Below are 21,656 nucleotides of genomic sequence, written 5' to 3' on the forward strand. Positions count from 1 at the left end.
CCCTCCTCTCCTCTTCTCTCCACAGTACTGGTGTCTTGATCAGTGATTGGGAGGGCCGTTAGAAGGTTCAATCTGTGCTTGGCACAATTCCACACCAAACCTCCAACCTGCTTGTTTGTTTGGTGTAGTTTGGGATGTATTCCAGACCTTAACCCTTTACTCAACCAATTGGCGTTGATACCTGAACTTAACCAGACATTGTGGAAGTGTTCTGGTTCCACAGCGATGAGACATCAATGTCCGTGTGTGACCTGCAGACCGTAACCTTGGCGGCCCAGAGTTTGGCATTGGGGAAGCATTGTACTCTTGGGAATGTGTTGTATGTTTCTTTTTTTGGGTAGTATCAGCAGATCGAATGCAGACTGCAAGGTTAAAAACCTATGAGACATCTAATGGACATGGAAGGACTGAAGAGGAAATTGTAACTAGATAATCTGTGGCGAGTGGACGGTTGGCGTTGAGATGAATTAACTCAAAGGGTGGTACAATGCGTGACTGGAGATACCAGTACCTTAGATGGGAGTTATTACTATTAAAACAATAATAATAGAAACACCCATTTTCTTATGCAAAAATCAACGAATATCCCAATTTCTCCAAAGCAACCATAGAACAGGATTTCCTAGACAAAGGGTAAATTTTTAAGTGGGTTGGGGATTTGTCACTGAATGCAGATGCACACACACACGCACATACACACACCCACACACACACACACACACACCCACAAACACATCCACATCCACATGCAGACACAAACCAACATACGCACACAGACAGAAACACACAGAAATATACACATACAGACACTTTGCTTTCTCCACAACTCTCAATGCATTTGGAGCAATCAACCCCTGCTGACCTGGACCATGAGGCTTTGTGCTCATTAATCCTGGAGTATCTTAAGGGCAAAGGGTATGACCTCAAAATATAGGTGTATGTATGCTTGTGTGGTGTATGTGTGTGTGTGTGTGTGTGTGTGTATGTGTTTGTGTATGTATGTATGTGTGCGAGTGTGGTGTGTGTGAGGCTATAGTGATTTGGTTTCCCCAGAGAGCTCATTATAGCTTGGGTTCCCATTAGCCTGTTGCTAACCTTCCAGATCCTTCCTCTGCCCTGTCAACCTGGAGAGTATTCGTGTGTGTGTGTGTCTGTGTGTGTTTGTGTGTGTCTGTGTGTGTGTGTGTGTGTGTCTCCTTCCAGCTGAACACTTGTGCTGTATTTTAGCCTTATTAAGCTCCTAACAACTAAATATACGGGGTGTCATTGGGGGTATATTTGGGGCCTCCCAGAGAGACAGATGTGCAGTCCTAGTCTGTTTGCTCTGTCAAAGCATATCAGACTCCCTATTTGGTTAGTTATTGTCCTAGCTACTGGCCGAGTTGTTTCTTCTGTCAACTTTGTTGAGGCCATACAATTGGTTTTCGTCCATCTGTGCGCCATTGTGGTTCTGCTTTGTTCGGCGGAATTCCATTGCCAGTATTAATGATGTATCCTCGCCCAGGCACTAAGTATAACTGAGCGATCAGGAGAAATCAATATGACCAATGTAGATTGTTTATTTCGATTGTACAGAATTGGCAGCGTAAGTGTCGTGGGAAGAAGGTGTTCTCTCAGATGGGAAAAATACCAGCAGACATGTTGGACTTGTTGTCCGCTGCATTATTTAGGTGGTAGTTGTCATTCATGGCGTATCTGGATCCTTCATTTGAACGGTGTGTAACTGTGTGAAGGGACAACGATAACCTCTGAGTCATAGCGCAGTAATGCACACTTGATTTAAAGGTTTTACCTACATATAAAGCCAACGTCCGGGTTTTTCCGATCGTGAATAATTGAAACAGAAACATGACAAGAATACAGGGCCCTGGAGGGCGTTTTATTAACAGACAAAATTCGTAAAAAGGGAACGGGCGGCCTCGTGGTGCCGATTTTAGGTGGATTTAGTGTAGGTGGTTGCATCATGGCGGCCTCTGCACCTTCCATCTCCTCGCTGTCTTTCTCCCTCTTCGTCTCCCTCTTCGTCTCCCTCTTCGTCTCCCCCCGTTGCCTGGGCAGAGCAGCGGTGAGGGCAGAGCAGCTTGGTGTGCTGTCAGGCTCTGGCTCCTTCACTTTCGCGCCGTTGTCTGTTCATGCCTCGGCCCCAATGAGGGCCAGCTGTGTGACCGAGGGACTGGCCATGCTGCCTGCCCTCCGGAATGTTCTGAAACCGGACAGCTTCTTCTCCACAGTATATTGTATACACCAGATTACCTGCAGGATGTCAATTTCTCAGGAGCTCATCTACCAGTAGGATAATATTGCGTTGTGGATCTGTAGCAGTAACTCAACCATGCTAGTGGCTGTATGTTTAGGTAGATAACCTGCCTTACCTCAGATTATTGGGATCCATGATCTGTATGTTAAAGTAGATAACCTGCCTCATCTCAGACACCTCTGTAAAGGGCTCCTGCCCAGGTATGTCACAGATATATGTGACTGTAACCTAACTCAGTCCAGTCCGGTCGTAGGTCAGTCTATCCAATTGACCGTGGCTATCTGTCTCTTCGACCGCGTGTCTGTCTCCGAACCCATGCCTGTCTGTCTGTCTCCGACCATTTATCTGTCTTTACGACTGTGTGCCTGTCTGTCTCTTTGACCGTGTTCCTGTCCCTCTGACCGTGTGCCTGTCTGTCTGTCTCTGACCGCTTGCCTGTCTCTCAGACCATGTGCCTGTCTGTCTGTTTTTGAACCTTTGCCTGTCTCTCTGACTGTGTGCCCATCTGTCTGTTTTTGAACCTTTGCCTGTCTCTCTGACTGTGTGCCTGTCTCTCTGACTGTGTGCCTGTCTCTTTGACTGTATGCCTGTCTCTCTGACTGTGTGCCCGTCTGTCTCTCGGACCGTTTGCCCGTCTGTCTGTTTCTGAACCTTTGCCTGTCTCTCTGACCGTGTGCCTGTTTGTCTCTCTGACCGTTTGCCCATCTGTCTGTTTATGAACCTTTGCCTGTCTGTCTGTTTATGAACCTTTGCCTGTCTGTCTGACTGTGTGCCTATCTGTCTGCCTGTCTGTCTGACTGTGTGCCTGTCTGTCTGACTGTGTGCCTGTCTGACCGTGTGCCTGTCTTTCTGACCGTGTGCCTATCCCTGTGTTCAGTAGATGGAGGTTGGAGTGAGTGGTCTAAATGGTCTGCGTGCGGAGCTGACTGTTCCATGTGGCGGAGCAGAGAGTGTACCCAGCCATCACCTGGCACTGGGGGCAAAGACTGCCAGGGCATTGACCTCCAGTCTCTCAACTGCACCAGCCAGCAGTGTCCACAGAGTAAGTCTGATAAAATATTATCTCTGGAAACTATTTGTCCTGTTTTAGTATACAATGTAGACTTGAGGTGCAAACACACACACACACACACACAGACTCATGCGCACACACACGCGCACAGGCTCTCTCATGCACACAGACAGATTCACTGACGCACAGACACATAATCACACACACACACAGACTCATGCACACACACACACACACACATAGTACTGAACAACTCCTCTCCACACACACACACACGCTGACGTTCAGCTGTCTCCATGGTGTGGTTCACCATGGCGACAGAAGGATGCTTGAAGAGACATCATGGTCCTTCCCTACAGGTCAGAGCACGGGACGTTCCAACCTCTGTCTGGGTTAAGCCTACTTCAAAACAAGTCAACTCCATTAAGTGCTTCTGCTAATATTACATACCGTCTACACTGTTATTTATTATGGTGATGCATTACCATGGTTCCAGTGGTTGACCCCTCCCATTAGAGATGGCTCCTGTCACGACGTGAGGTGATCATGTGACTGATGTGTACATGAAGACATAAATGAGCCGTCCCATGACAGGAGCTACAGCGCCAAGCTAGCGCACCAGTGGGCTAATGGGAAAAATATGAATAACAGTCATCAGATTAACATTGATTGATTGATTGATACAATAATTAGTGGGTTAGGGCAAATGCAGTATGTACACACACACACACACTAAAGAATGACTACTGTTATTATATTTTTGAGGGTTGATGCCAATGCCTATACTTTGGATCTAAGTACGCCAACAGTCAGTATTTCATGTCAGTGTTCAACGTAATTAAATTTGACATTTTTTATTTCCTAGTTTTCCAGAGACAGTTCCGTAAGATTGATTGAATTAAGTGCACAATCAAACAGTCAATTGGACTTCATTGCCAATCTAATTACAATCCACGTCACAGTGCTCATGGAATCTGTTTGAATGGTAAAAGAAAATCTGACAAACTGGGTAAATTAAGATATAGTCTTGATTCAGTGTGTGTTTGCATATTCAGTTGATGAGTGTGCAGACATTTGCTTATATTTGGCCTGTTTCTGTATTTGTGGATGCCTTTGGTTACACATTACAAACAAGTGCTTTCCCCGTCATTTAAGATTTTCATTGGCCTACTGATTGTCAACATTTGCACAGAATGAAGCCAATCGTGTAGTTTTTAAACTGTGTGCTGTTTCTTTAAGACTGAACAGCATTGTTTACCCAACACTGATGCACACAGCAGTCTCAGGGAAAAACGAAATAATTTGGCCAAATCAGTAGATCCTTTAACTATGTTATGTGACAAACAGCTCTGTAAGCTGTATATTTTGTGTTATGTTTAGCATATTATCACAAATAAATGGCTGCTGGTTAACTGATGTTAGTTTCAGCAAGATAAAGTACCTTGCAAGGGTATTTTTCAGTGACTGCTCTGAGAGTCTATTATCGGACTAGCTAGAAAGCTAACATGTTGTAGTCTGCATGGACTTTGTTTGCAGAATAGTTAATTAAGTTAAAGACACTGTGCATTAATAACTAATCATAAGCCTTAATGTTATCTAAGCCCAAATGTAATCTCTGACCTTTTTTTGAATTTTCAATAAACTTCTAGACTTTTGCTTTTACCCTCTCCCCCTGTACAATGTCAATGTCCAATGAGTATAGTAAAACCGGAAAGAAATGTGCTCATTGGGACCTTTTACCGGTCCCTGTGAGGCAAAAGTCAATTTCCTGCTCAGGGTTTAGGTTTAGGGTAAAACTTACAATTTATTTTATAGTTAGTATTGGGGTTTCTTTAAGGTCCAGGTGTTGTTGGTTAAGTTTAGGGTTAAGGTTAGACTTTACATCTAGGTTAAGTTTAGGCAACATTTTACTTTATTGAGATTAAGGTTAGGGTTAGATTAGGGTTAGGGTTAGGTTTAGGGTTATGATTAGGGCAAGGGAGCATGCAATTTCTATTTTCTGGTCCCCATGAGGGTAGCTGTACAAACATGTGTGTGTGTGTGTGTGTGCGCGCGGTACAGACAGGCAAGAGGTCAGCCTAGAGTGTAATGTGGATGAATACAGTGGACCATCAATTGTGGACCCAGTCTGGCAGCTTTCCACTGAAATCTGCCTCACTGCAGACCACACCCCCTGTCTCAGTCATTAACCAATGAATGTCCAGAGGTCAGACAATCATTTGGTCTGTATTTTCTGTGAGATCTATTGAGGATGAGAGACGGAGGAAGGATGGGAGGGACTAGGAGAGAAACACGGGGATTTTACAGCAGCACCATGGAGCATCTCTAAAATAAACAAACCTAAATCCATCCGCTCTCATTTTCATAAAGCAGAAAAATGTAGCCACCAACAACCCAAACACACTCTCACCTTCTACCTCCCCCTATTCCTCTCTGTCCCTCCCATCATCTCTCTCTCTTTCCCTCCCTACCTCTTTTGCTCTCCGTCTTCATTTCTCCTCCGCTGTCTCTCTCTCTCTCTCCCTCTTTCTCTCTGTAATTGAAAAATATTCTGGCATAGAGCCAACTCTAAAATGGCTACCAGGTGGCTGGGGTCACAGAGGATGGTGGCAAAATATGAAAGCTTGTATTTGCAGACTGAGAAATTAGTAGGACAACACAATAATTATTGGCTTAATTTGTGTAATGAATGTAATGATGTTAATCGCTGAAAAACGCATTGCTTGAGGTGTGTTACAAATAATTGCTTTAAATCAGATACAATAATAGTGAAAACCCACTATGAGTAGCGAAGTGTTGTCTGTTTTGTGTCTTTGTTTTGGGCTTGGCTTATTTATAATTCATTGTTAATTTGTTAAAAGCATATTTAGCATATTTAGATTAGAATATTTGATGTGATTTGGGACTCAGGTGAGTTGGATGAAGTAAACGACTGCTAGAGAGGAGAAGGATGAAATTAGTGGTGAGTGGGAGGATGAAACGATAGGAGACAGGAAGGATTAAAAGAGAGGAGAGGGGAAGGATGAAACAAGAAGAGCGCGGAAGGACTAAGAGCTGTGGGACGATTAAAGGAAGGCAGCAAGCAGAGCAGAACTTCTGGTACCATGTCCTACAGTTAACTTCTGGACATCAGATGAGTGACCACTCAACCCAGTAGTGGCAAAATGGTCTTCCCCAGTACAGAGCCTTTTTTTGTATTATCCCTCATAGTCAAGAGTAGGGGAAAGAATAAGGGAAGATGTCATGTTCATACCCTAGAGAAGGCCAAACTAATCTCTACATAATAGAGTAGATGAATTCAGGGCAAGGATTATTAGCTTAACATAATCCTGCTTCTACCATTAATCAGTCATCTCCTAGTTTTCAGTCTATCTCGATGACAATGATACAAAAATCTGTCTGGTAAATGAGCAGAGGGGGCAAAGTGTGACTTGTGGTTAATAACTCATAAAGTATCTTATAGGAACGTAGTCTGGGATACCTCGTAATCATATGGAGCCCCTTTTTCATCCCACAGGATTCGTAATCGATCCTTCTCTCTGTCATGTAAATCCCTCCTCTAGCTGATGTCAAGCTGGCCTTCGAGAATTTACAGAGACCCGTGAACAAATTGAAAACCACATACCGCTTTTGTTGTGGCCGGAGACTTTGAAAAAAGAGAGTTTCAGGAAGACGCTCCCTGTAAAATATGTAGATAGAAAACACAGGATCATGTGTACAATCTGTGTGAGCCCCCATCCCAACCATGGGCAAGCCTGCAGACAAACACCAAACCAGGGAGCAGCATTGCCAAGGACTGCCCTGTGCGGTACTGAGTCATTATACAGGACTGTCGTGATGTTTAGGGAGGGCCTCTGAGCAGAACACCAAGGACCTCTCAGAGTCTGTCACTGGGGTTGGTGTCCCAACAGTGACGGATTAGGGCTTGTCCGAGTAACAAACTGTGTGTTCCATCACATGTAACAACTGCCAGGCCACAGAAGACAAAGCTAGGAACAAACGGGCCCGTTATGTGACAGAAGAGGCAACATTATATCAGACGGGTCAAACACAGGATGAATGTGGCCTTCGGACGATAACAGGTTATTGCAGGCACTCCTCATTCTCAGTCCTGTTTCATTGACCCAACAATGCCCAGGTGACCGTGACAAATGACAACCGCCCAGTAGCACTCACATTGGTCATCGTGAAGGTCTTTGAGAGCCCGGTCAAGGACCAACTCACCTCCATTATAGCTGTCACCTAAGACACATTTGCGTACCATCTCCAGAAGTGCTACGGAGGTCGACCATCGCCACTCCCGTGCTACCACTCGGGCGGCCCTGGGATAAGAGGAGCACTGCTGTGGAGAAGCTGTTCAACACCTCAACGCCTGTCAGGGAGCTGGATGACTTGGGACTGCTCTGAGTCCTGTGAGAGTGGACCCTAGGCGTGGGATGCCCCTGGAGGGCCTGTTGAGCCCTCTGCCTGCCGTGGTGAAAGTGTGCCTGGAGAAGTGGGCAAACGCCTGTTTTAACACCAACATCGTAAGGTCAAGCCATGCTTTACTTTCCAAGTAAGCTGCTGCCCTGTGAACGTTGTTTACACTTGCTCTAAGCGCTGTGTTCCGTTTATTGAAACTCTAACCCATCTTCACTAGTCTGCATTTATATGATTTCTTGTTTTTTTTGTTAGATTTACAGAGTAATTATTAGACTGGATTGTTGAGATGATATACAAGCATTTCAACATCTGCTGTAAGGTGTAGGCCACCAATGGCATTTGGGAGCTTTAAATACTCTTAAAACAACTAACTGCTAACAGCTAGTTTCCAAAGTTGCAGAAAGAAATAAACAAACTGGTGGGAGGCCTCTATTCAGCCTGACACAACACTAACAACACCAAAGAAGAAAAACAGCTCGATGCTTTATGATTGAATTCTGTCTCCAGAGTCTTAACTTTCTCATTCTTCTACCGTGACAAGAGATGAAAGATGATAAACTCCCTCCGGTTAAAAAGTCAGCAGAAGTAGTCTTCCTGTTAAATTGATCCTTAACTAGCTAACCAGCTAGGCCCTACGGCATATCACTGAGAGATGACGAAGGAAAGAAGCACCCAGGGGAGGTTGGTGGGGGGGGGGGGGGTGGAATGGAGAAAAAGTTGGAAAAGAAAGGGAGGTTGGGTTGAAAGAGAGATGGTGGAAGAGAAGGAAAGGAAATGAGTGGAACCTAAGGTCAGTTTAAAAAGCAGCTCATCACCTTTATGGATTATAAGCTCACACCTGTCAATCAGGAGGAGAGTGGTAGAGGGGAGAGAGGCAGAGAGGTCACTGGGAGAGTGAATAAAAAGTTTCCGACCCAATTATGAACTGTCTGCTGCACCCTTCTTGACTCTGAAATCAAATGTCTGTGGTTCATAGATGATCTGGGGATCCTGTCCCTAATCAAGGAGGGTATTGCCTCAGTACCAGTCCTTTCTCTTTCATTCCACTCCCTCTACTTCATTGCCATATTCCAAAGAGTCTTCAGTCTTCATGAACATTCGATCATCAATGATCTTATTAGCCATCAGATTTGGACCTGATTGATTAACCCTGACAACTATCCTCTAATCACAATGATTAGTCAGATATTGGAACTAGGGGTGTCGCGATATAACGGTATTGCGACATTTTGTATTTTTTTTTATATGGTTATCATGTTAATAATACACATGATAATATTGTATTCACTAGGTGAAACTGAAGTTGTATTTTTCCCAAAAACCCTATCGGTTCTTCAATACCTTATTCAAGTCACTTATAGACAATCGATGTATGTCCTTAAACAAGGAGACTCTTCAACTCATTAGCCCCACTAGAACCCCCAGGATAGATCTGCAACGACGCGCCCTTTTTGTAGCCTATTCACATGGGGAAAAGGATGTTGTATTTTTCCCAAAACTTTGAGTCTGGACCCAAAAATTTGCATTTGAATTAACGTCTTTTCGTAGCCTATTCACTGGGTGAAAAACTAGGAAACTCCTCTCAGTTTTAGGCCATGTGGATCTTTTGTTTATCAGTTCATCCGGTTGCCTTTTCACTATCCATTAAGTGCAATTGTTCTTTTTGTACGCTTTTTTTTATTTGTACAGTTATGGTAACAGACACGCTCCACCTCCATACACTCATATTTTCAGTGTAATTTATTTGCCAGAAAAGAGTAAAAAAAATACTTTAAACAAAGATTAATTTGACTGATAGCATTTTTGTTTGTCACATTTTCTATAGACACTGCGATAATATCGTTACTGCGAATTCTATTGCCCACGATAGTGAAAATCTGTAGTGAAAATCTGTAGTGAAAATCTGTAGTGAAAATCTGTAGTGAAAATCTGTAGTGAAAATCTGAAATCATGACAGCCCTAATTGGAAGTCTCTCTTTCCTTGGAACACATTTGTATCTAGCTGCTAAGCAACCACTAATGTAGCTAGCTCACATTAAACACTGTACAAGAAAACGTCTTAGTGTTTATTTAGCAAATATTGTGCAAATCATTTAACCCTATATTCAATAGAAAATAGGACAACGACAACATGTCGGGTGTTCAAACTGAGGCATTTTATTGTTTCTTGAAAGATATATGCCCAGTTTGAATTTGATGCCAGAAACACGTTTCAAAAAAGTTGGGATAGGGGAACAAAAGACTGGAGAATTATCACACAACCAATTACATCAATTGGCAACAGGTCTTTAACATTTTGAGTATTAAAAGATCATTCCAGAGAGGATAGGTTTGTCAGAAGTTAGGATGGGGAGGGATTCACCACTGTGAAAGACTGTGCAGGCAAATAGTGCAACAATTTAAGAATAATGTTTCTCAATGTAAAATTGCTGAGTTTGGGGATCTCATTATCTACAGTATATGTTATCATTAAAAGTTTTAGAGAATCCAGAGAAATCTCTGTATGAAAGAGACAAGGCCGAAAACCTATCTTTGAGCCCTCAGGCGGCACTACAATAAAAACAGATGCAATTCTGTAGTGGAAATCAATCTATGGGCTGAGGAACACTTCCGAAAACCATTGTCTGTGAACACAGTATGTCGTTGCATCCACAAATGCAAGTTAAAACTCTACTATGCAAATAAGAAACCATATATAAAAAAGATCTAGAACCGCTGCTACCTTCTCTGGGCCAAAGTTAATTTTAGATGGACTGAGGCGTAGTACAAAACTGTCCTGTGGTCTGACGAATCAAAATGTGAAAAAAAAACTGGGAATCATTGATGCCACGGCCTCCGGACTAAAGATGAGAGAGACCATCTGGCTTGTTATCAGCGTACAGATCAAAAGCCAGCATCCCTGAATGGTATGGGGGTGCATTAGTGCACATGGCATGGGTAAATTGCACATCTGTGGAGGTGCCATTAATGGTGAAGAATATATACAGGTTTTGGAGCAACATATGCCCGCCATCCAGATGATGCCTTAAACAGGAAAGGCCTTGCTTATTTCAGCAAGACAATGCCAAACCACATTCTGAATGTATTACAACAGCGTGGCTCTGTGGAAAACAAGTCTGGGTGCTAAAATGACCTGTCTGCAGTCCAGACATGTCACCCATTGAAAACATTTGGTGCATTATGAAACAAAAAATACAAAACAGGAGACCCTGAACTGTTGAGCAGCACTTTTATGGATTCACCTTCTTAGTGGAAACCCAGACCACTTGTCAACTTGTTAAAACGGCTTGACTTCATACAATAGACAGTGTATGCATTGTATGCATTTTTTGTCCTGCTACCTTACCTGCCTAAATGTTCTAGTTAACCAAACTACCTTCATCACCACATTAAGAACAATGAGGCACCTTGTTGATTTGAAGTTCTATCCTTTTACAGTCCTGGGGCACGATTAGGGCTATAATTCAATTGAATCTGTCCCTTGCATAGGATTAGGTAAAACTACATGGGCAAATCTCTATTGCCATTCATGGCTATTTAGGAAAAGGCAGTTTGGGGCTAGCTGTCTACCATAGGAAAACACCTGATTATGTATATTCATACTTGACAAAATATTTAGTATTTCTATAGTAATATAGTTTCTGTCAGTGAGGCTTTGACTTTTATATGATTTGGTGTGAAGCCAGATCCAAACAGATTTTGCTTGGTGGAGGTGTTTTCTTGTGCAAGAACTATTCACAGTTGAACTACGGAGGCCAAATGTGAATTGGGATAAGTCAAATGGTATGGTAGCGACATTTATAAAATACATGGCCTAAACATTCTAAGAAAGAGAGATGTTTCATGCCATCAGATGTTCACTTCTCCTGTAGAGATTCAGCCACAATTGAAGGAAAACAAAGAAAACAGAGATACACAACTCTAAAGATTTTTTGTTGATTCCTGGGAATTTGTTTATAATTCACATTTTATGTTTGTCCTTATGGAAAAATATGGATAGTATTCCCAACAACCAATGAGCCACTCCACCATATATCCATCTAAATATTGACCATTCGGTAGTTGTATGGATTGAAATGTTAGCTAAAACAACTAGTACTCAGACCGCTTGTCTTATCGTCGTCAAAAATGCATACAACGTGATGTTTGGTGTCCAGTTTCCTAACAGTAATTCACAAATGAAGACAAACAACCAATTGAGACATGAATGTAGAATTCTGCTAAAATATCCCCAGAGTATAACATGAACCACAAATAATGAATGCAAAACAGACTGTAGAATACACCCACTTTAAAATCCAGAAAAAAGCTGTTAATTCCACAACCACCTTAAGTAAACAATTCTCAAACCTTAAGCAAAAAAAGCCTCAACCAAGGAGGAATTAACATGGTGAAGAGCTTCTTCAGCCAGTTAGTCTCTGGGCTGTATTTGAAAACAGACCACACAGAGCTCAAGGACAACAACACAATTACACCCGAATCAAGAGAACTACTTGACACACTAGAATCTACCAAAAAATAGGAAATGGGAATGCTGTTACTTTGCCCTACACAAATAGTGTCAGAACACATAACACTTTAACTCACCACCCATTAAGGAAATCTTTAACTATGATCGTACAGATTCAGTAAGCATAGCCTTGCAATTGAGAGAGATATTGGCAGACCTGGCTCTCAAGAGAAGAGAGACAACACACAGATAAACACACTAAAATGAGGTGGATACGGAGCTGCACTTTCTAACCTCCAGTCAAGTGTGTAGCAAAATTAGAAAAATATATTTCCATCAGATCATATAAACTCCTGTATTATTCATGCAAAATAAACCTATTTCACCTGTTATTAAGACAAAAGTGCAACTCTTGGAGCTCGAACAACATTGTAAACTTTAACAATATTTCTCTATTTAGGTATTTTCACTTTTCATCCATATGTTAACTATTTCCATATTATTACAACATTGAAACATTGAAATGTCATTACCCATTTTAAACTTTTGCGTTGCGTTGTATTGTGTGTTGATTTCCCTTTTGTTCCATTATGTTTCCCGTGCATTGGCAGTCTAAACAGATGTTTGCCAATAAAGCCCCATTGATTTGAATTGATTGAAAGAGAGGTATTTGGAGGAAAATGAAGTGGCTTCAATCCAATTACAGGAACTGATTAGCTGTGTCAATTAAAGCGTGATGGACGTTCTCTCAGTGATTGACTGGCTTTGTGAAAATCTATTTGTTAGAGAGAGGGGAATCTGCGAGGTGCCTAGTGAGGTGTGCTACCTAAACATAAACACAGACTGACACACACTCACACACACAGACAAACTGGTAACAGCGTGGCTAGAGTTTGTGAGGAGCATCGATGGTCCCTCGCAACCTGCTTGGTCTGATAACACCTTAGCGATGATCCGATAAAGCAAAGGAGATTTTAAAAAGAACAAAGAGATTGGGAATGAGAGGGGTGAGGAGGGAAAGCAGGTGGGTGAGGTGGGAAAGAGAGAGAGCTGAGTGCCCGGACAAAAGTGCCTGTCAGACTGAAGGGGGGATGAATTGAGGGATGGGCAGAAGAGAAAGATGGAGTGAAAGTGATAGGAATGGAGGGAAAGAGAGAGTGATGGACAGAGCAAATGAGAGAGAGAGATGGAGCACAAGAGAGATGGATGGATTTAAAGAGAGGGATTGATGGAGATAGAGAAGACGCGATAACAGGGTATTGAATGCTTGTGACAAAGGTCAGGAATCAAGGTGCTTTTGGCCCCCTGACATCAGATAACAAACAACACCAGACAGGTCTAAAGCTGTGCTTATCCAATCACTGGTGCAAGAGCTAGCTGCAGGCACAATCTAACCAATTAGAAGGGATGTAGTTAACCCCCTCTGGCCAATCAATAGCTGTCAATCATAGCATCATGGGAGTGGTCAGTTTGATTAAATGTTCATTAGTTTGGTGAACTGTTTCCACTGAATGTCACTTTACCCCCAAAAACAATGTTTGTAAATGTTCTTGAACAGACGCCAAGGTATGTCTCCGTTTGGTGGGTGTGGTATGAATAACTGAATAATTTAAAGGGCAGCAGTGCATTTTAAACACCATAGGCCCTCGTTCAGCTGGCCATTAAGGTTAAACTGATGCTGTCACTATGTTTTTCGTAACGAACGCAGCAAAGGTTCTTTGGAGTCATTTTGATTCCTCAGGTTTATCGTTTCAAAGCTAGTGACTTTGTTCAAACAATGTGACGTGAAATATTGACATGAAGCAACATTTTATATGGAGATTGACATTGATAGGTGCCATTTAATTATACCATAATCCTCCCCTCCTCCACATTTTTGTCATTAGATGTGGATTTCCTGTTAGTCCAATCATGGAGGCACTGGCATCATGAAACTTTTAAATCCTAACAGACATTGGTGTTTCGGTTTCACACAGCATGGAAATAATCCTGTACCAACAGGAAATGTGAATTATAATTAATGTACTTTTTATTAGCATGAATTAATTTTTATATTATGTAATTTAACAACTTTAGAAGCCTGTTTAAATCCTTGAATACAATTGTCTTCGAGTCCGATTGTGCCGTAACATTTCAGAAAAAACCCAGATGATCAAATGTAGATGAAGCCCCTTTACGTCTACTTCTTAGACCTACATACATAACCAGCTGCTCCTGAACTGTGGAGGGAAAGACGCTGTGGGGGGAAAGACGCTGTGGGGGAAAGACGCTGTGGGGGAATGACGCTGTGGGGGGAATGACACTCTGGGGGAATGACGCTGTGGGGGGAAAGACGCTGTGGGGGGAAAGATGCTGTGGGGGGAATGACGCTGTGGAGGGAATGACGCTGTGGGGGGAATGACGCTCTGGGGGAATGACGCTGTGGGGGAATGACGCTGTGGGGGGAATGACGCTCTGGGGGGAAAGACGCTGTGGGGGGAATGACGCTGTGGAGGGAATGACGCTGTGGGGGGAATGACGCTCTGGGGGGAATGACGCTCTGGGGGAATGACGCTGTGGGGGAATGACGCTCTGGGGGAATGACGCTCTGGAGGGAATGACGCTCTGGGGGAATGACGCTGTGGGGGGAAAGACGCTGTGGGTGGATGACGCTGTGGGTGGATGACGCTGTGGAGGGAATGACGCTGTGGGGGGATTGACGCTGTGGGGGGATTGACGCTGTGGGGGGATGACGCTGTGGAGGGAATGACGCTGTGGGGGGATTGACGCTGTGGGGGGATGACGCTGTGGGGGGATGACGCTGTGGGGGGAATGACACTATGGGGGGAAAGACGCTGTGAGGGGATGACGCTGTGGGGGGAAAGATGCTGTGGGGGGAATGACACTATGGGGGGAAAGATGCTGTGGGGAAAGCTAGATCGCAAATCCCCACATGGCCCCTAGAAATATGTGTTAATGTTTGAATGTGTATATCACTTTATGTTTTGCTTGAACATTTGAGTAGGCTGTTTGTATGGATTTCCACCCCAGCATATGGCCATGTCGTTGTCAGTCACCAGTCGACTGCATTACAGTTAAGAACGACTTTGATTAGCATTTAGCAGTCACTTGAAATGGACAGCTTCTAATTGTTGAAGTGAAATGACCTAGATATCCGAGCCAAAGTCCAGGAACCACCTGCGTCTGTTAATGAACCGTTATTTATAACAAATAAATCATGATGGGACAGTGACAATGAAAGTGTCCTTTTATCCCTGCCCCCGCCAGCGTTCCATTGACCTGGTTATCACAGCTATAGAGTTAATCCACCTGGGAAATAGATTTTGGCATTTCTCATAACTACGCTGTATATCAGAGGGGCTTTGTCCACTCCAAAGGATTATCGGGATGGAGACAGACGTACAGACCTGATGACGACAGAGGGAAACAGATGTCCTTGGCCCGGTTTTTCTCCTTTCCCCATATTGTGTTCTGTCATCATCGTATCCTTTTTATAATCACAGATTCATTATCACACCAAATTAGAATTGGTCAGATTGCAGCGTTTTAATGGGAACGAACGTATTCAGCTGAAAACACATGCGTGCTGGTTTAGAAACACACATACACATCTATACACACGAACAAGGCCGTTGGAGGAGGCCATCACAACAAGTGACATGTTTGGAGGCAGACAAAATAGGACTTGACCATAATGAGACATGATTGGCAGGATGCTTATAAACATGCTTCTCATTTCAACTGTTTCACACTGGATAGACTACGAGTTCTTTCTCTCTTTTTCCCGCTTTCCTTTTTGTTCCATGTTTTTCTCTCTCTCTCTCTCTCTCTCTCTCTCTCTCCATCTCTCTCTCTTTATTTCCATATTTCTCTCTGTCCTCTCTCTAAACCTAGTCCTTCAGCTGTCCACACAGTGTTGAATAGGCAGTGTTACACCTCTGTGTTTCACTGTGTGTGTGTGTGTTTGTGTGTGTGTGGGCACGCCTCCTTGTTTGACTGTGACAAAAACCCTCTAAGCCAAAGTCTTGAGAGCCGTAGCACAGCGCCCACCTCCGCCACCATGCACGCACACACACACACACACACACACACCACTGTTGATAGGGTTTAGCTGCTACTCTCACCACCCAAACCTACCTGGCCCACGAGACAGCCATGTCCAATCCCTTCTCCACGCTCCGCTGCTGATACAAACACACACTCGCACTGTTGATAGGGCTTAACATCAGAGTCAATAGGAAGCGCTGTGGAGTTTTGGAACAAAATCCTGCTCTTGCGCTGTGTCCACTTCCACGTCAGTCGCATTATGGTAATGTGAAGAGAATATGCTACCTGGTGGGAGGAAGATGGAGTGATTGGAGAGGGGTCAGGTCGGAACAGAAAAGGCTAATATCAGAAGATGGCCTCTAACTGCTACTTGAGCCAGACTTGTGGCCACTATGATTATAATTGATCCCAGCAGTTACTGTGCTAACCTACTCTGACCATCCCCTGTCTCTCCCTCCCATCTCTCTCTGTCTCTCTGTGCGTCTCTGTCTGTCTCTCTGTCTGTCTCTGTCCCTCTGCCTGTCTGTGCCTCTAGCGGCCAGTGGAGTCGAGGACGTGGCCCTCTACGTGGGTATCGTTGCCGTGGCCCTCTGCCTGACCTTGCTGTTGATTGTGGTGGTTCTGGTGTATCGTCGTAAGAAGGAAGGCTTGGATGCGGACGTGGCGGACTCCTCCATCCTCACCACCGGCTTCCAGCCCATGGGCATCAAGCCCAGCAAGCCAGGTGTGTGGGCCCCACGGCCCCCCGGCCCACGGCCCCCCGGGCCCAGGCCCCCCGGGCCCCGCAGCAGTAGGAAAACGCTTTTTGTTTCTGTCACGCCGCCAGGTTGCCTGTACGGCCTCACCATGCTCATCTACATAGTACTCACGTGTGTGTGTGTGTGTGTGTGTGTTGGGCTGAAGGGGAGTCTACAGATGATCATACAGGTGAATGACTGAGAGGTCTCCATGTCCACATCACGTCGGTTCCAGTCATTTGTGCATGACTGTCTAATGTTTACTGTCTAACTAGCCTAAATAGTGAGCATGGAGTGTGTGTGTCCCCGCTCTTCTGGCTCACCATAGAAGCTTCTCTCTAGTCTGCTAATCCTCCTTTGAGCCTCTCTCCCTGAGTTCTGGCTGGAATTGATTATGGCTGGAGAGAGGGAGGGATGGGGGAGAGGGAGGGATGGGGGAGACAGAGGGATGGGGGAGAGGGAGGGATGGGGGAGACAGAGGGATGGGGGAGACGTGGAGAGCGAGAGAAGATGTTAGTTGATTGTGGCTCAAGAGAACTGTACTGTTTATGGGAAAGGTGCTTCCTTAAAATGCTGAACAAATACAGTGAAGGATGAAATCCAATCACTATTGTGAGAGAAACCCTGGGTACCGTATTAGGTGCAATGCATGCAGCTTCCAGCAAAACCCCTAGGGGAACGTCAGTAGAACGACCAACCACAGCAGTACGATTGCAACCTGTCTTTATCACTGTTTCATTACTGCCACCATAAATTTATTACTGTGTTCTCTTACTAAGTGTGGTTTCTCATTGAGTATTGCTATTTTTCCTATTATGATCTATCTGTGGAATCACTGATTTAATAGCTGTCTAAATGTTTCCTTTGGCTTTGTATGTGGTAACACTTTCCATGCCAATGAGGCCTTTTGAATTGAAAGGTAAAGAGAGAGGAAACCGAGAGAGAAGAGAGTGAGGGTGAATTGATTGCGGATGAAGAGAGAGGAAGGGGAAAGGAAGAATCGACTGAATTCAATTAAAATTCAGTGGATGTTTGAGGTTGTCTGTCGGTGTGGTTCTGTATCCGTAAATGTGTTTCTGTCTCGCTGTCTCTTTCTCCCTCTCCCCTTCGCTTCCTGTCTCCATCGGTGTGTGGTGTGAAATCAGTGGATGGATTAACTGTGTTCTGTACGCCCCCTGCCACCTCACCAGGCCCGTGGCCTCTGTCTGTTCTGTTTCGGATCCAACAGAGAACTCCCATCTGCTCACCATCCAGCCAGACCTCACCACCACCACGACCAGCTACCAAGGCACGCTGAGGTCGCGCCACGACGGCACCAACCACACCGGCACGGCTAAGTTCTCCCTGACCAACGGGCCCCTTCTGGACCCTCTGCCCAATGGGTCTCATCACACCCTGCATAACGGGAAGCTGACCACGGACCCTGCCGAGTTCATGACCCGGCTGTCCAGTCAGACGTACTTTAAAACGCTGCCGCACGACGTCACCAACACCTCGTACGGGACCTTTAACTTCCTGGGGGGGCGTCTGACCATCCCCAACACAGGTGACACATTGGTGGAATTCCTCAAGGACTTCCTGTATATGAAACAAAATGATAGTCCCATTTTTAGGCAGACATGGCTTCTTTCTTAATGCAGGGGAGGTGCCTAGGTCTTTCGAAGAGCCTGCGACCATCATGTGGGTTGTCTGTGTGTTATCTGAGCAGTTGCCTGGTTGGGTCTTTTCACATCCAGGGCCTGTAACTGCCAGGGGAGTTGATTCAGAGGAATCAGGCTGTGTTACAGGGGCCAGAGACTTGGTCATGTTGTCATGCTTAATGGTCTGCCTGATTTCCTGTCTTTCTGCGCTTCTGGTCTGCCTGATTTCCTGTCTTCCTGCTTTCTGGTCTGTGTACTGTCTTCCTGTCTTTCAATTTTCCAGATTGCCCTGCTTCTCTGGCATTTAAATTTTTTTTGTCTGTTCTCCTTCCTTGTCTGACTGTCTGTCCACATCCATCCCTCCCTCCCTCCCTCCCACTGTATCATCCCCTCCCCCATCTGTCCCTGGTGCATCCCCACAAGTGCCTTTGGGATAGGCTAGGCTATGCATGCTGAATCTGCCTCTCTGCCTCTCTTAAATATGTAGCAATGGACACACAGAAGCTCTGCTTGCTGCGGCTTTGTACACGCATCTCAGTAAACACCAGCAGGTTGAGATGGTCACATAGGAACATCTCTTTCTGCTTGTCCATCCTCCTGACTCTGAGTGTTTCAGGGAAGGACGGTGAATGCAGACGAATACAGAAGACTGAAGGCTACGTACACGTCTCAAATGGCATCCCGTTCCCTACAGAGTACACTACTTTGCTCATACATATTGCACTACATGAGGCACTGGGTGCCATTGTGTCTGGGCATGAATGAGAGACAGGGATCTGTCTACATGCTGTTTCAGTAATACACCAGGGAGAGTGGAGAAGCCTGGCAGGTTACAGCCATGGCGATGGTTACCTGGAAACCATGCATCAAAAGGACCTCAGGGGGAGTCAGCGTCAGCGTGGCGAGATTGAAACTTCCTGCGCAACTTTAGAATGGCAGGCCCAAGTAGTGTTATTACAAAAGAAATCATTACTTCAACTCTGGTATTTTGAGTGATTCATTTACAAAACACTGTGCTATTAATAAAAAGTGGAGTACATTAGCTGTCTCAGAAGGCCAGTGTAATTGCGGTAGAATGGATGGATAGTTGTGGCGGGTGAGAGCAAAGAGGCAAGACACCTACAGTAGGAAATGTCTTCAGACCAAATGAACCCAACTAGAGTCTTCATTGATGATGTCCAGCTTCTGCTAATGCATGTTACATTATGGAGAGGTGGTATACAAAGAGAATGGAGAGAATACCACAACATCCTTAGCTTCTATATTTCTCTTTTTCTTTCATCTTTCTCTATTCCCTTTCTCCTCTTTTTCTCTTGTCCTTGAGAATACAGAAGTCTTTCTATTACAGTGCCCTCCAGAGATATTGGTCCTCTTTGGTAAAGATGAGCAATAAAGACTGAAACAATGCTGTTTGTATCAGCTTGATTGTACACTAAAATATGTACAAAGTCTTAAAATGAGAAACACACAAGTTCAGATAATCAGTATGGTTCTGTGACTTTAAAGATGATCTGAATTTGACAGAATTCTCTCAGGAATACATAGTAGTTCTCAGGGTTCTCGACCAGTCAGGCTTCTATCAGGCTTGTTGGACCCAGAGAACACTGATAGGGGATGTTAAACTCCCTTATTTTCCTTACTTTCTCTCTCTCAGGCCCTCTCTCTGTCTCTCTCTCTGTCCTCTCTCTCTGTCCTCTCTGTTTTCTCCCTCTCCTTTCTCAGTCTCTGTTCTCTCCTCTTCACGCTCTTCATTCTCCCACTCTTTTTATCTCTTTATATTATTTTCTTTTTCATCCCTCTTTATCTCTGTCCGTCTCTTTTTCCATTCTCTCTCTGTCCTATCACTCTCTCTTCTAATCTTTCTCCTCTGTTTCTCTCTCTTACTTTTTTCTCTGTTTCACTTTCTCTATCTTCCTCTTACATAATGCTTTCAGATATTGTATGCATGGATTAATTCAAAAACCCTGGGCACTCATCACTTGGCACTAGAGAAGCAGACACAAACACACACTTACAAACACACACAAACTCACGAACACACACACATGCAGAAACACACACTCACAAACACACACTCATGAGCACACATTCACAAACACAGGAACCAACACTCACAAACACACACTCATGAACACACATTCACAAACACAGGAACCAACACTCACAAACACAGAAGCACACTCACAAACATGCACAAATGCAGAAACACTCAGAAACACAAGTTTACAACCCACACACTTGAAAACACACAGTAACAAACACATACAAATTCAAATTCCTGAAATATGGATTAAACGCTGTTCAGATATAAATATTTAAATCCATACATTGAGTGCCTACATCGCATTGACATTTCATTCAGTGAGCCTGCATGCACACTAAAAAAAAAATCTCTCAGAGGGCTCATCTACTGTTCATGTAGAATTATATTTTTGTGGTTCCAACACTTTTGGGTTCCATGTAGAACCCAGAACCTGCTTGGAACCCTAAACTGTTATCCTGCAAAACCATCTGACACATCCTTTGGTTTATTTCTGAGTGTACCGATCTGTGGAACAATGAAGAACACAACTGTACCATAGCCCCTTTATAGTACACTACTGTACTTTGCCAGGGTAGTACACTGACTAGGGGGTGGAGTGTGCCATTTGGGATGTAGTCACATAGTTGTTTATCTTCCCTGTTGGATCAAAACCTTACGTTAGGTTGGATCTAAACCTTACATTAGGTTGGATCCAAACCTTACATTGGGTTGGATCCAAACCTTACATTGGGTTGGATCCAAACCTTACATTAGGGTTGGATCTAAACCTTACGTTAGGGTTGGATCTAAACCTTACATTAGGTTGGATCTAAACCTTACATTAGGTTGGATCTAAACCTTACATTAGGTTGGATCTAAGCCTTACATTAGGTTGGATCAAAACCTTACATTAGGTTGGATCTAAACCTTACATTAGGTTGGATCTAAACCTTACATTGGGTTGGATCTAAGCCTTACATTAGGTTGGATCTAAACCTTACATTAGGTTGGATCTAAACCTTACATTAGGTTGGATCCAAACTTTACATTAGGTTGGATCCAAACCTT

General features: G+C 44.1%; 1 protein-coding gene across 3 annotated transcripts in view; it reads left to right on the forward strand.

The window, feature by feature from the left end:
• unc5a (unc-5 netrin receptor A) overlaps window positions 1-21,656 on the forward strand; it is a 241,772-nt gene that overhangs the window by 178,120 nt on the left and 41,996 nt on the right. Inside the window, exons 7-9 of one of the 3 annotated variants that reach the window (XM_020045944.3) lie at window positions 3,135-3,299; window positions 16,724-16,978; window positions 18,154-18,471. In XM_020045944.3, coding sequence (XP_019901503.2) covers window positions 3,135-3,299; window positions 16,724-16,978; window positions 18,154-18,471 — 738 coding nt within the window. The remainder of the gene's footprint in view (window positions 1-3,134; window positions 3,300-16,723; window positions 16,979-18,153; window positions 18,472-21,656) is intronic. The other 2 variants (XM_010900291.4, XM_020045945.3) reach the window with 2 other exon arrangements.

This window comes from Esox lucius, chromosome 4 (genome assembly GCF_011004845.1).
Source record: "Esox lucius isolate fEsoLuc1 chromosome 4, fEsoLuc1.pri, whole genome shotgun sequence".
Classification (NCBI taxonomy): domain Eukaryota; kingdom Metazoa; phylum Chordata; class Actinopteri; order Esociformes; family Esocidae; genus Esox; species Esox lucius.